Source organism: Gobius niger (assembly GCF_951799975.1).
Source record: "Gobius niger genome assembly, chromosome: 7".
NCBI classification, from domain to species: domain Eukaryota; kingdom Metazoa; phylum Chordata; class Actinopteri; order Gobiiformes; family Gobiidae; genus Gobius; species Gobius niger.
In genome coordinates, this window is record NC_136858.1 from 8892917 (window position 1) to 8909427 (window position 16511).

General features: G+C 37.9%; 1 protein-coding gene across 1 annotated transcript; it reads left to right on the plus strand.

Moving 5' to 3' along the window:
- Positions 1-4055: 4055 nt before the first annotated feature.
- Positions 4056-5000, plus strand: LOC306965126 (putative nuclease HARBI1; the record flags this gene model as incomplete). The annotated part of the gene is made up of 1 exon (XM_079559368.1): positions 4056-5000. The coding sequence occupies one exon, from the start codon at positions 4056-4058 to the stop codon at positions 4998-5000; it is 945 nt and encodes a 314-aa protein (XP_079415494.1).
- Positions 5001-16511: the final 11511 nt, after the last annotated feature.

Sequence of the window (16511 nt, forward strand, 5' to 3'; positions counted from 1 at the left end):
TCATTCCAGTTGATGTGAAATCAAACAAAGACAATAAAATTGTTCAAACATATGCATTTTCAAAAAACATCAACATCAAGTTTCTGCACAGAATCACTTCTGCAAAACTCAACTTGAAAGGACAGAAAACAATTAGCAAACAATGTCACCTCATCAAACACAATCTACTTAACCTGACAATTGATCTTTCAGTTTCCAGTTGTGATGGTAATGAGTTCTATTCCGGGGTGTCAAAAGACAATACCAGTGACAAAAGTGAGTTTGCGTAAGTCATGTGGATCTTCCAGAAATTGAGTCAAATGTTGAATTGTTAATCAGATTGAATGCTCCAAAGTTGCACTAGCCACAAAAACAGTAAAAATGATGGACATTTTGCTGTTAAAACGTCATTAGGATGGATTGTAAAATGGTACTTGTACGTGACAGGGAGCAAAACTAAAGGATGCTTCCCTATAGGAAAAAAAAAGTGAAGCTAAAAGAAGTGAAAAGGAAATGCAGCAGAAAAGACTGTGACCAATGTGAAAAGATACAAAAACACTGTTCAATAATCTGCTCTATGTCACTCTGTGGTCTGTCCACACTCGTATTTGCTGCTAACACTTACTTCACATGCACATCTGTGAATAGACTCACGCTGTTGTTCTAAGTCCAATTGTTGTCTTTATCATAGTTTCTTCTTATGCATGCCCTTGTAGTTTTAAGTTTTTATAGTTCATGTGTTATATATTTTATGTTTCATGTTGCACGATCGACCGAAAATAATTCCTAGTTGTGAACCTGCTCATAACCATGACATTAAAAACGATTGTTTCTGGTTCAAGAAAAAAGGATTGTCAAAACTGGAAAGGAATGAGAAACTATGAAAATGAACACAGACAAACCAAATTACGTCACCCAACAGATAAAATCAGAGTCTCACACACTCAATCAAATAAATATCTTTGTGTTGTACAAGAGAAACAAAAGTGGCAAATAATGTATACTGGAAAAACGACAATGCTATTAGCAAAGTGAGTTGTTTATGGTATTGTAAAGGTTTTGAAAAACAAAGATGATAAAATAGCAAAGTATGAAAGTTAGTTTAGGGAAAATCTTAACTAAATGTCCTCAAGTTAAATATGGTTGCCGATGCACACATTCTACCTGACAGATGATCTTTCAGTTTCCAGATGTAAAGGCAATGAGCGTGTTGTAAACTCAAAAGACAAAACCACAGTGTCCAAATCCAGTGTTAAACCTGGACCGAAACACATGTCAGCAGCAAGCTGAATAATCCAACGTACTGAGAACAAATCTTAACCATTTTCACCATAATTGCATAATGTTGCCTGAGGAAGAGTCCCAAAAGAACTATATTGTAAGTAGAGTAAATTCACGAGTCACAAATCAGAGGGAATATCCTATTATAAACGATTATTCACACCAGTTTGTTTTTCATTTGATACAGCTAATAATATTCTATTACCTATTTCTTTTACATAAGATGAAAGTCATAATGATAACAGGCTGATTCTTCAAAAGGTTTTCTTTTAAAACAAAATAAACTTAAAATCATATAATCTCTTGTTTCTTTGTTGTGAGCAACACAGTAAAGGATTTGAGAAATTCTCTGTATTTTCTTCCTTAATTTCGCGAATAATGACAATCGTAATTTAAAATTTTAGGATTGTGTAATTCATTGTTAAAAAAATGACTCAAAATGGAAAGGTTGTGTTTCTACTATGGACCCTTGATTGCCTCTTGTTTATTTTCCATAAGTTGGCAAACCTTCTTGGATTTATAAATGTGTTTGTCTTCAAGGGGACGTCTGTGTCACTTAGACAGTATCATGAAAACAAAAAATTGGAACTTGAATATTTACAGTATAGTTAGGTTCATTACAGCACTATATTAATCAAGCTGCACAACAGTCAGAATATTAAAGGAATAGGCCACCGTTTTTATATACTAAGATATGTTCTTACCTCACTTTAGTCGTGTTAATATATCCCCGTCTGGTCTTTGTCCGTGCGCTCTGTCACGCAAACGGAGCACATACGCAGCCTCTCCCATATGTGACATAGCTCCGAAAAAGCTCACGATAGAAGCTACCAAGCTCTTCCACGTGTTCCCTATTTAAATAAAGTTACGTGAAGTGTTTTCATGCGAAGTATATTTACACAGAAATGTAACGTGTCGATTTTATAAGCAAATAAAAAGGGGGACTATATTGTGAGGCGTAATGATACGAGGAGTAAAACGTCCGCGCAGTAACTCCTAAAGGTTATTGACGGAAGTGAGCGGGGGAAGTCTTTAGGAGTTACTACGCGGACGCTGTGCTCCTCGTATCATTACGCCTCACAATATAGTCCCCTTTTTATTTGCTTATAAAATCGACACGTTACATTTCTGTGTAAATATACTTCGCATGAAAACACTTCACGTAACTTTATTTAAATAGGGAACATGTGGAAGAGCTTGGTAGCTTCTATCGTGAGCTTTTTCGGAGCTATGTCACATATGGGAGAGGCTGCGTATGTGCTCCGTTTGCGTGACAGAGCGCGCGGACAATGACCAGACGGGGATATATTAACTCGACTAAAGTGAGGTAAGAACATATCTTAGTATATAAAAACGGTGGCCTATTCCTTTAAGTAATACTTACTATTCACAAATATAAAGAAACCACTTTTCTGTGTTTTTTTTTATCATGTACACTTCATAAGACGATGTTTACTGTGCATTGGACATGTATTTGTGTATCCAACTCACAAAAAGCAGAAACTTCAACGTGATTCAGCATTTAGCTCAGATTACACTTTTATACACTAGTACAGGACGTAAAGGCAAATCTTACATTAGAAAAAGTTGTACTTTTTAATATGCTTATATATGTTGTTAAAGTTTTTGTTAAATGTACACAGGATACCAATGTTATTATTTTTTGTTTCATTCGAAAGTAACAATAAAAACAGCTCCCCAGAAGTCTGAATGAAAAAAGAGCAGAAAACAAGAACATGAATCTGTTACTTTACAGTCCCTTTACATCTGTCTGTTATTTTGTTCACGTCCAACTTTCTAAATATTTGCAGTTTTACAGATGTCGTGTGAATTTTATGTACAGTGTTTACAATATACAAATAAACATTTCTATGTTTGTTCAAAGTAAATATCTCACATTATCTATGTTCAAGTCTAATTTACATCCTTCTTTAACATTGCAGCTTCTGCATTCATTCCTGACTCTTTTACTTCTTTCTGAAGTTCATGCCATAAACTAATTCCTTTCACTGTGTGTTTGTTCCATTGTTTTGGAATTGATCCTGTGTGTGTGTGTGTGTGTGAAAGTTTTGAAGACTATCTAGTCAAATAGTTTTTATTTGTAAAAAGAAAAGGTGTGCATGTGCATAAAGGTCAATTATTTTATCTTTATAAACTTATCAACATTTTTAATTACTTTTGAATCAAGTTATAGGATTAGTAAGACAAGGGGCCCGATCTTGTGACTGGCGCAAGGATGTCGCAGATCAAGGCGAGGCTCCGAACCTGCACGCACACCATGCATGCGCCAAGGTTTGCTCCCAATAGCTAGAGGGCGTCACTCTAAAAAACGGAGGTGGACTGAGGCGTGGCCTGTAAGCCCAACGAACCATATAAGGACTAGCTCAATAATAATAATAATAATAATGATAATAATAATCCCCAGGAGCCACCCAGCTTTAATAATAATTCCCTTGAGTTGTGCTCTACAAATAAATTTTCCTTGTCTTGATCAATATTAAAAGGCTAATGACTACAAATTTAGAGCCAACAGCGAGCCAATGCGACACTTGCGTGTGGCTACAAATAGGCAAGGCCCACCAAACCAAAGCGCGGAAGTCAATTCACAGAAAGTGTAAGTTGAACGCCCTTATTCTCCTTAAGTATGCACATAATTATGACGTATTCTTGTTAATATTTCTCACAGAAATATGGAGTATGTATTGGCGCTGCGAAGGCAGAGGCGTGAACGCGTTCACCGGCCGCGAATCACGTTTTTAAACTATACAGAGAACGAAGCAAAAAAAAAATTGAGAATGAGCAGGGCAGCGGTGGCCGACTTGTGCCATCTGCTCTCAGAAGAGCTGGAGACCAGCTCCGTAAATCCCTATGCCCTCCCCGTTGCTGTCAAAATCACCGCAGCGCTGCATTTTTATGCAACTGGGTCGTTCCAGCATGCTTTGGGATCAATGGGTGGCATTGCACAATCTGCCATAAGTTCAGCAATACATGCAGTAACGTCAGCCTTAGTCCGACATGCCCACGAATACATCAAGTTCCCCGTATCTCCTGACCACCAAGAGCGGGTGAAGGGTGAATTCGGGGCTAAGTTTGGGTTCCCTGGGGTCCTCGGTGCGATTGATTGCACGCATGTACAGCTACGTGCGCCGTCAGAGAACGCTCTGATCTACATCAATCGTAAAGGAACTCATTCAATCAACATCCAGGTAATTTGTGATGCAATGTGTAACATAACACATGTATTTGCGAATTACCCCGGATCCACCCATGACTCCTTCATCCTGGCCAACTCAACCATTCCAGAGCTCTTCCAGGGGGATCCCCCTCTGGAAGGGTGGCTACTGGGGGACAACGGTTATGCTCTGAGGACCTGGCTGATGACACCATTCATCACGCCGGGAACTCGGAGTGAGTTGGCCTATAATCGAAAACACTCGCGTACGCGTAGTGTGATCGAGAGAACATTTGGGTTGCTAAAAATGCGCTTCAGGTGTTTGGATAAGTCTGGTGGGACATTGCTATATAGTCCTCAAAAAGTCGCAGCATTCTTTGTGGCGTGTTGTGTTCTGCATAACATGGCCATTCGCCATGGGTGTCTGCCCGACATAAACGAGGAGAGAGTGCAGGACTATGTGCGACATGATGCAGAACTGCATGTGCTGATGCCCATTGACCCAAATGCACCACAGGCAGCACGGGCGAGGAGGGAGGAGTTGGTCCAGGAATTCGGCCGCCGCTAGCCAGGTATGTTCTGTAATATTTAATTGTTCTTGTATTAATCAATTTATCATTTAACAATTATTTTGTTTTGTTTTCAGAGCTTGAGATCCAGGAGAATGTTCTCCATGGACATTTTATTTCTCGCTTGGCTCTCACTTGGCACTTCAGCTTATTGATCTGTATTTATTTTATTTCGTTTATAAGTTATGGACTTTATTTTTCAATAAATTATTTCAAACGAAATAAGCCTGTTTTACTTTGTCCAGATGATGATCTCCTTTTCAGATGCTTCTATACCAAAATGTCGAATGTTTATGGTCAAATTTGTTACACATGGCCTATACAAGTATGACAAAAATCATTTTGTACATTTGCTATATTATGCATTAACCAGAAGAGACAACTGTTGGAAATATGGTGCACTGTGCGCTCAAGTGTTTGTGATGCTGAGGCGGCACATGCGGTGTGGGCGTGTGCACGTGCAGAAGTGTATGCGTAAAGGCTTACACCCGTTCATTCATTCATGTTTGGTCCTCTGTTTTTATTTTGCGGATTATTGCTAATAAAAACCTACCAAGCCTCATCATTGGATCGCGTATCCCTGTGGCTAAACGGTTGGAAACCGCAACCGCCTCCCATTAATTGTTACATTTTTCCACTGCACTGTGTCCTTGGATGATTTAAAACAACAAAAACGCTTTTACATAAGCTCATGGCATTAAACACATTTAACCACACACAAATAAAATGTAGGGGCATAGCACGGTATTGAGTTTGGAAACATTTCACTAGAACCAGAAATGATTTCGTATTTAGGCATAGGCATAGTTTTGCAGTATTTTTTTTTTTTGCCTCACTCATCACCACACGTAGGCAAATCAGTGAAGAATTTCTTTATTAGCCTACAATTTTCGCCCTCCTCGGGTCCGCAGGCGTGGGGTGCCACGGCGGCGCGGCTGGTCACGGGAGGCGCTGGAGGTAGCAGAGGCCAGCGAGCTCCGAGTCCGACTCGCAGGTGGTGACCACGATGGACTGGGGATGGGGGCAGCAGCGGGCAGTGTGGATGGAGTTTCAGGTGGCGGCGGGGAGCTCTGCGAGGCGAGGCGCTCCACTGCTGCGGCTAAACGATTTAAAGGCTCCAGGAGCCGGGCATTGGAGCGCCTGATTGCCCGCAGTTCCCGCTGCAGCATGTCGAAGCCCCTTTTCTGCTGCAGCAGGAACTGGTCCTCCCCACCTGCCGCCACCTGTCGCGGTGTTGGGCGACGCCGCTGCTGCCCATCACTGCTCGTTCGGGTCACTGGCCTCTGCGCGCTTGGTCCAGCCACAGGATCTTCCAGCGGAGCTGAAACAGTTTTGACGTTTTAGAGAATTCGGCTAATTATCAATAGGCCTACTCGCATGAAACTTTGTTCCATACCTTCATGTCCAACCTCCAACCCTCCGAAACCCACCACGCTGTCTGGGCAGAGAGTGGAGGCGGCTATGTCCTCCGCTGGGGTCAGAGGATCCTGGGCTGGACTTGGTCCTCCTCCCGTGGCCCTGAGCTCTTTTCGGGAGGCAGCGACCTTTTGTTTTCCCCGTCTTCGGACATCATTATATCTTTTTCTGCATTGCAGCGGCGTTAGACTTCTGCCCGAAGACGAGGAAACAGCGGTCGCTACCTCCTCCCACGCCTGCTTTACCTACGAATACAAATTATTATTATTATTATTATTATTATTATTATTATTATTATTATTATTATTATTATTATTATTATTATTATCATCAGGCCAAATGGTCTCAATTTAAACCCAAGAGGTGGAATTTTCAGTGGCCTTAGAAACTTACATTGGAAGCTATGCGCACTTACCTCAGAGGGCTTTGGGCATTGTTTTGGCAGTCCATATATAGTGCATTTTCTTTTGGTCACCTCTCTGACCAGCACCATTGTCTCCTGCTCAGAGAAGCGCGTGTTTCGGCTTTTTCCTGGTAACATCTTGCGTCATTTGAGTCAGAGGACTCCCCTTTTGTAGACACATGCCTTTCTCAGATTGGTTTATTACTTAGCCAATCGAGGCATTGCCACAACCCACGTACGGCCCACACCCAACCCACATTTTGCGCCATGTCTGTGCAGAAGATTTCACACAGCGCGACTCGTCTGCGCGTTCGCCTCGGGTACAGCCTGCGTTTGGATCCACAAGATCGGGCCCAATGTGAAACTATACATGTTTTACTAAGACAAAAAATGTCGGTTCTGTGGTAAACGACTGCCTTAAGTTTTACATTTCTGCTGAATTATCAGGGTAAACTGTGTGCAACAGACAGTACAAGGAGGTAAACTAAAACGTTTTTGTTTCTTTGTTTTTTAAGGGAAGATGTTGAAATTATATTTTCCATACAACTAGGATGTATTTGAGTACCATGACCTCCAACAGAACCACAAAAATTGCTTTGTAAATAATCAGCAGTTTCTTTAAGATAGGCAGTAGCTTGAGGTAAAATGAAAGGCCAAAAGGTCTAACCTAAAAGAAACGGTTGAGATTCACTACCTTGCACGAGCCACAAGCAAATATGACCTACAGTACATTGGGCAAAGACAATAATGTGCACGGGGCCCCTTATAGATCCAAATATCCCGAAGCTACCGGTTATCCCGAAGCTAACTTCCAACTATATAAATTCACTTCACAAAGAATGTAAAGTATTTTTCCCCATAAATCTCTCAATTGCCATAACAATTTACAAATAATCAAAACCAAACACTGTTTGTTACTTTGAAACTTGACTTATTATGAGTAGTCAACCTCTGACAACTTGTTTGGTTGTGTCTCCCTACATTTCACTGGTCTATCCGGTTCCATAAAGTGATTGGACCAAAGTGAATCTAAAAACAAAATGAAGAGCGAGACTTTCCACTTCATATAAGATAAAACTGAATTGATCTCAAATTGGAGAGACTCTCTTGTTAGCTGCTCTTACACTGTGAGGTGCATATAAGAAAACGATGCAATCAAAGAACAAGGTAATGTGCACAAACAAGTATAAGTAAAGTATTTTTTATAAATCACACACTGGAAAAAATAGCCTAATCCATCACTCTGTTACATAAAGTCAATTTCTCGCATATCAATCTTCTTGATTAGCACAGAACTAAATTTTACAATATCAATTTATGAAATTTTTGTCTTAGTAAAACATGTATAGTTTCACATTGTCTTACTAATCCTATAACTTGATTCAAAAGTAATTAAAAATGTTGATAAGTTTATAAAGATAAAATAATTGACCGTTATGCACATGCACACCTTTTCTTTTTACAAATAAAAACTATTTGACTAGATAGTCTTCAAAACTTTCACACACACACACACAGGATCAATTCCAAAACAATGGAACAAACACACAGTGAAAGGAATTAGTTTATGGCATGAACTTCAGAAAGAAGTAAAAGAGTCAGGAATGAATGCAGAAGCTGCAATGTTAAAGAAGGATGTAAATTAGACTTGAACATAGATAATGTGAGATATTTACTTTGAACAAACATAGAAATGTTTATTTGTATATTGTAAACACTGTACATAAAATTCACACGACATCTGTAAAACTGCAAATATTTAGAAAGTTGGACGTGAACAAAATAACAGACAGATGTAAAGGGACTGTAAAGTAACAGATTCATGTTCTTGTTTTCTGCTCTTTTTTTGGGGAGCTGTTTTTATTGTTACTTTCGAATGAAACAAAAAATAATAACATTGGTATCCTGTGTACATTTAACAAAAACTTTTAAATTAAGCAAAAAATATAAATCACAACATATATAAGCATATTAAAAAGTACAACTTTTTCTAATGTAAGATTTGCCTTTACGTCCTGTACTAGTGTATAAAAGTGTAATCTGAGCTAAATGCTGAATCACGTTGAAGTTTCTGCTTTTTGTGAGTTGGATACACAAATACATGTCCAATGCACAGTAAACATCGTCTTATGATGTGTACCTGATAAAAAAAACACAGAAAAGTGGTTTCTTTATATTTGTGAATAGTAAGTATTACTTAATATTCTGACTGTTGTGCAGCTTGATTAATATAGTGCTGTAATGAACCTAACTATACTGTAAATATTTAAGTTCCAATTTTTTGTTTTCATGATACTGTCTAAGTGACACAGACGTCCCCTTGAAGACAAACACATTTATAAATCCAAGAAGGTTTGCCAACTTATGGAAAATAAACAAGAGGCAATCAAGGGTCCATAGTAGAAACACAACCTTTGCATTTGAGTCATTTTTTAACAATGAATTACACAATCCTAAAATTTTAAATTACGATTATTGTGAAGAAAAATATTGCACTTTTGTGATTATTCGCGAAATTAAGGAAGAAAATACAGAGAATTTCTCAAATCCTTTACTGTGTTGCTCACAACAAAGAAACAAGAGATTATATGATTTTAAGTTTATTTTGTTTTAAAAGAAAACCTTTTGAAGAATCAGCCTGTTATCATTATGACTTTCATCTTATGTAAAAGAAATAGGTAATAGAATATTATTAGCTGTATCAAATGAAAAACAAACTGGTGTGAATAATCTTTTATAATAGGATATTCCCTCTGATTTGTGACTCGTGAATTTACTCTACTTACAATATAGTTCTTTTGGGACTCATCCTCAGGCAACATTATGCAATTATGGTGAAAATGGTTAACATTTGTTCTCAGTACGTTGGATTATTCAGCTTGCTGCTGACATGTGTTTCGGTCCAGGTTTAACACTGGATTTGGACACTGTGGTTTTGTCTTTTGAGTTTACAACACGCTCATTGCCTTTACATCTGGAAACTGAAAGATCATCTGTCAGGTAGAATGTGTGCATCGGCAACCATATTATACTTTAGGACATTTAGTTAAGATTTTCCCTAAACTAACTTTCATACTTTGCTATTTTATCATCTTTGTTTTTCAAAACCTTTACAATACCATAAACAACTCACTTTGCTAATAGCATTGTCGTTTTTCCAGTATACATTATTTGCCACTTTTGTTTCTCTTGTACAACACAAAGATATTTATTTGATTGAGTGTGTGAGACTCTGATTTTATCTGTTGGGTGACGTAATTTGGTTTGTCTGTGTTCATTTTCATAGTTTCTCATTCCTTTCCAGTTTTGACAATCCTTTTTTCTTGAACCAGAAACAATCGTTTTTAATGTCATGGTTATGAGCAGGTTCACAACTAGGAATTATTTTCGGTCGATCGTGCAACATGAAACATAAAATATATAACACATGAACTATAAAAACTTAAAACTACAAGGGCATGCATAAGAAGAAACTATGATAAAGACAACAATTGGACATAGAACAACAGCGTGAGTCTATTCACAGATGTGCATGTGAAGTAAGTGTTAGCAGCAAATACGAGTGTGGACAGACCACAGAGTGACATAGAGCAGATTATTGAACAGTGTTTTTGTATCTTTTCACATTGGTCACAGTCTTTTCTGCTGCATTTCCTTTTCACTTCTTTTAGCTTCACTTTTTTTTTCCTATAGGGAAGCATCCTTTAGTTTTGCTCCCTGTCACGTACAAGTACCATTTTACAATCCATCCTAATGACGTTTTAACAGCAAAATGTCCATCATTTTTACTGTGTGGCTAGAGCAACTTTGGAGCATTCAATCTGATTAACAATTCAACATTTGACTCAATTTCTGGAAGATCCACATGACTTACGCAAACTCACTTTTGTCACTGGTATTGTCTTTTGACACCCCGGAATAGAACTCATTACCATCACAACTGGAAACTGAAAGATCAATTGTCAGGTTAAGTAGATTGTGTTTGATGAGGTGACATTGTTTGCTAATTGTTTTCTGTCCTTTCAAGTTGAGTTTTGCAGAAGTGATTCTGTGCAGAAACTTGATGTTGATGTTTTTTGAAAATGCATATGTTTGAACAATTTTATTGTCTTTGTTTGATTTCACATCAACTGGAATGATTGAAAATTTACCAACTCCACTGGTCCCCGTTTGGGCTTGCTGTGATTCAACGTTGAGAAAGTACTATGGACATCAGGATTGAGCTCAGACCGATCAGTGTTTGATAGATTTATCCACTGAAACATTTACATGAAACAGTAAAATGTCCATACTCAAAACATTTAAAGCAAAGTCTCTTTTCCTAAACAAAATTAATCTTCCCATTATGTTGCAGGGTTGTGAACTTGGGACAACAACTTGAATAATGACATTGTGAACAAAAACGTAGAGTTGGGATTATTAACTTTTACAGATCTGATATTAGTTTGGTTCATGTCTTGTTTTTTGGTTTAACAGTTTCTTAGTCGACACTTTGAGTTTGAAGGTCACCAAATAAGGGATCAGTGATGATTTTCAACTGACACTCAACAATAATTATAATGTCAGTGAAATTTGTCTTGCGATTCTGTGCTTCTTGGACGCCACATGCAACATATCTGAACTGTTCTTTCAGTTTGTTTGGCAGCTTTATTATGGTTTTGGTTGACAAATTGATCTCATTTAGGTGTGGTAGTTGAGTTGTTTTTTTTGTTTGTTTGATGAGCAGGTCTGATATTTCATTTTGCTTTTACAGAAAATGTCCCAGTAAACTTTGATCTCTGTCAAATTTTGGTGGTGAAGGTATGCTGCATTGATCGCAGGTTGGATGTTTGGAGTGCTTTCTTTGGTTTGTGTACTTTCCATCATGTTAAGAGTGGTTGCAGTTTGCATGACTTTTGGTTTGGGTTGGAGTGGTAGTCTTTGTTGCATCCACCGCCTCAGTCTTGTCATTGAAAGCCAATTTTCTGCAGTTTATGTTTTTTTCCTTTAACACAGTCTCTTTTACCTCTATGCTGCTCTTTTGGCATATGCATGGATCCTCAAAATTGATGACCTCATTGAGTTACTTGATTTTTAACTTTTACGAGACACGTTTTGCTACACTGTCCACATGTTTGATATCATACAATTCCTTTTTAATATTGTGACACACTCTGAACACAGTCTTTGACATGCAAAAGCTTTGCTTTGATCCATAGTTCATTCTTTTCTTTTTTCAGAATCAGATAGAACCTTGTGCAAACTCCTTATCACCGGGCAGGTGGCGAGGGGGTGAGGATCAGGCACATACTGTATGTTAATGTCAGGTGTCAGCCTTGTCTAGACGCCTAAGTGGTCAGGACTCTTCAGCCGGGACGCAGATTGAAATGTTTTACTTCAAACACGCTCTATGGGCTCATCTTTACATCATTTGATGTTTTATTTAGGCGTGTTTCCTCTGTGCTACTACTGCACCAACTCAACGACAACCAAGCCATACACAATATACTGAATCCCTGTATTTACGCCCGCACACATTTCTCTAAAATAAAATAATGAAAACAACAAAATATATTATTATCACTATTATTATTAGTAGTAGTATTATTCCACTATAGAAACATTACAGAAGTAAAGCTTACAAACTAGCAATCAAAATGACTTTGGAATAGCCAAAATCAATAGTATAATTAAGTTAAGACTAATAAAAATAAAACATTGCAGCTTAGCTCTTAAAGCATAGCTGTTTAATGTTACTTTAAAAAGTAAACATTTAAAAACAGTTTGTCACACACAACACCGTCAGCCAAATTGTCGTTACTTCCATTCTAAACCCTTTCGGTCATGTTGTACACAAAGAATTGGAAAATTTTTTACGTTTAAAGGAATGAACTGACCGAATAAACTACTACTACTACTACTAATTTAGCTCAAAGACCCACAAGTCATACACAATATACTGCTGTATCTGTAACTTTAATTCAGTGTTTGTTTTCCTATGGAAAACGGTAAACAAAAACGTTTTATTTTTATGTTGTTTTGTTTACAGAATCCCGTATTTACGCCCGCACACATTTCTTTAAAATAAAATAATGAAAACAACAAAATATATTATTATCACTATTCTTATTAGTATTGTATTATTCCACTATAGAAACATTGCATAAGTAAATACAAACTAACAATCAAAATGACTTGGGAATAGCCAAAACTAGATAGTATAACTAAGTTAAGACTAATAAAAATAAAACATTGCAGCTTAGCTCTTAAAGCATAGCTGTTTAATGTTACTTTAAAAAGTAAACTTTTAAAAAACAGTTTGTCAAACACAACACCGTCAGCCAAATTGTCGTTACATCCATTGGGACACATGCTTTTTGCAGTAGGGGAGGGGAGGTGAGAGGGGAGAGGGGTCTGCAGAGGTGTGAACCGGTTTGCCCATGCACCTGCAGTGGCGCCATCACCTCTAGGACACCACGTGGGTTGGGGAGGTGTGAAATAATTTCATTACGATAATTTTGTTTACACTTAATTAGCATAACAAAGAAAAGAAAAGAAGCCCCATATTACTACTGATGGTATCGTGTCTCAGGGCTCTTTGAATCACTGACATCAATCTCACGGCTGTGATGATTAGTTTTCAGGTTAAGCCCAGTTAAGGGAAAAAATACTGAAAAAGGATGTTCCACTTTATTAAGCAGATCATCATTTTCAAGCAATATGGGAAAGAAAAAGGATTTCTCTGCTGATGAAAAACATGAAATAGTTGAATGCCTTGGTCCAGGTATGAAATCCTTCTATATTTCATGAAAGATTAAGTGTAATCATCGTACTGATAAGAGATTTGTGCTGATTCAGAGCACACACGGGTTTGTGCAGATAAAGGCACCATAAGGACGGTTTCTGCCAGACAAACACATCAGTTTAAAAGAACAGCTGCTACAGGTGTTTGAAGCTGCTGGTGCCTCTGGAGTCTCCCTAACATCAAGGTGTAGGAGCCTCCAGAGGCTGCAGTTGTGTATAAACCTTCTATCCGGCCTCCCCTAAACTTTTAATTGAAGCTGAAACAGAAACGGCTGCAGTGGTTCAGAAATACATGAAGACTCATTTTCAAACAGTCTTCTTCACTGCTTAGGCCGTGTAACCCTGGATTGTCAGATGGATGGAGTAGTGGATGGTTGGTGAATGGCCACCATGTCCCAACAAGGCTGTGACGTCAGTAAGGAGGGGGCGGAGTCATGTTTTGGGCCAGAATCATGGGGAGAGAGCTGGTTGGCCCCTGTAGGATCCCTGAAAGTGTGAAAATTACCATCATACTGTAAAGAATACCTCTGCATCACTGGCTGCTATGGGCATGAAAGGAGAGAAACTCATGATGTGGACCCCCTCCTCCCCTGACCTCAACCCTATTGAGAACCTTTGGAGCCTCAAGCAAAACATCTATGAGGGTGGGAGGCAGTTTTCATTCAAACAGCAGCTCTGGGATAACTGGGATAACTTCACCTGTCAATATGTTTTTGATTGAAATAGCTTTTGATTTCAGTAAATATGGCCTCCTAATGCTACAAATTCAACAAACAACCATTTTCAGTTTATTACAACCTTTAAAATGTGTTGAAACACTGAGTTGCATAAATATTTGGAACAGTAGATTTTGAGTTTTTTACTATATGTATTTTTGAAAAAAAAAATCTTATCACTGGGAGGTTTTTTCAAACAGTAAAAGACTTGAAAATTACGCTGACTGTTATTTGAGTTGACAATTTAGAAAATCAGAGAATGTCATTTGCATAATAATTTGGAAAAGTTTTAGGTTCTAAAGTCAATATTATTTCAACTGTACAATGAAATAATCTTGTTCCTGGTCACTTCTGTTCAATATTAAAAGTTGAAGTTTGGTGCATTTTTTAGGTTTTTAATAGGAGAAATATAAAGTAAGATCTTCCATTTGTAACAAGTAACGAGTTCAATAATTTAGTTTTGTTTAAAAAGAAACTTTGACTTTCTGTTTTTCTGATTTGTATGGAAGCCTGTTTCCGCCATAAAAGCCCAATGGGAAGTCGAAATTACGAGATTTAAAGTCATAATTTTGTGTTTAAAACACAAAATTTCAAGTTTAAATCTCGAAATTACGACTTTTAAACTCATACTATGAGTTTAAATCTCGAAATTGCGAGTTTAAATCTCGAAATTACGACTTTTAAACTCGTACTACGAGTTTAAATCTCGAAATTACGAGTTTAAATCTCAAAATTACGACTTTTAGAACTTAGAATTTCGAGATTTAAACTCGGAATTTCGAGTTTTTCAGATCCGTGATCATAGATGGGGACAGCGGAACCACTGGTGCAGATGTAAACAAACATGGAGGATTAGCTTTATCGTGTTGTGAACCGGAGCTACAGCAACTCTGGGACTTTTACAAAGACACACAGAAGTGTTTATTTTACCTCAACACCCAGGATTAAAAGCAGTGACAAGAAAACGTATTAAAAATGGCTGTATCCATGATAGGAATGTGTTTAGGCCTTGATGATGCATGAGCATTCCCAAAGGTAATGCTGCGATCATAGCATCATAAACTTCGATGAACTTCGGATGATCATGATCATGTGAAAATGGGAAATATGCCTGAATAAAGTCATTAACACCACTGTCTACATAAAGCATCCCTTTAACAATGATCAAACACTGAGCCGGGCTGGTTGATTTTGCAGTTTATTACTCACACTTAGCCGATTGCTTAGCACCCGCAGCTAACTAGCTTCTTAGCAGCTCTAGCATCCAGCTCCAATAATGGATCTTGTGGAATTAAGTATCATATACTAAAAACGTCAATAAAGCCAGTAACCACATAATGCAGCCTTGAAGATTATCACACACTGGGTTGGGATTGACGCATTGGTGGTTAATTGCAGACTCTTTTTTTAATCAACAATGAGGTGGATTGCACATGCTAACCGGGCTAACCTAGACTAGCCATTGTCCACCGGCATCGCCCTTTTATCAAGCGGGGAGACCATAGGGGGTATCCATAGGACATGGCAGAGGCAAAGAGGGACGAATTTGCCCCAAACTAGCAGTTTGCATACGGCTATGCTGGCCAGATCAAGCTCCACAGTTCTTTCAGACAGGAAAGAGAACGGCAACAACATCCGGATTTTCAAAGTAAAATAGGGCTGACAAGTTTAAATCTCGAAATTCCGAGTTTTAAAACTCGCAATTTCGAGATTTAAACTCGTAGTATGAGTTTAAAACTCGCAATTTTGAGATTTAAACTCGTAGTGCGAGTTAAAAGTCGTAATTTCGAGATTTAAACTCGTAATTTCGTAAAATCTGGTAATTTCGACTTCTTGTTGGGCTTTTATTTTTTAACATGGCGGAAATGGGCTTCCATAGGTTTGGACGTAAAACAGAAAAAAAACCAATGCTGGAAGCATACACAGATTGAAAAGGGACAAAGCCGTAAAGTTAAAATTGTGTTTGATTATTTTATTCAAGCAATCCATTTCTTACATTCAACATTTACATTTTCAACAATAAAAAGAAGAAAAATCTAAGTCTAAAATCTGCACATCCCGCTTAAGTATTAACTGAACAAAACATGCTCCAAGCCAACAAGAACATCCACTGCTTCTCTTTTGCACTGTTTTCACATGTGATAACAGGCTTGTCACAGTCGCACAATAAGAAAAAGTTGAAGGTTGTGTTT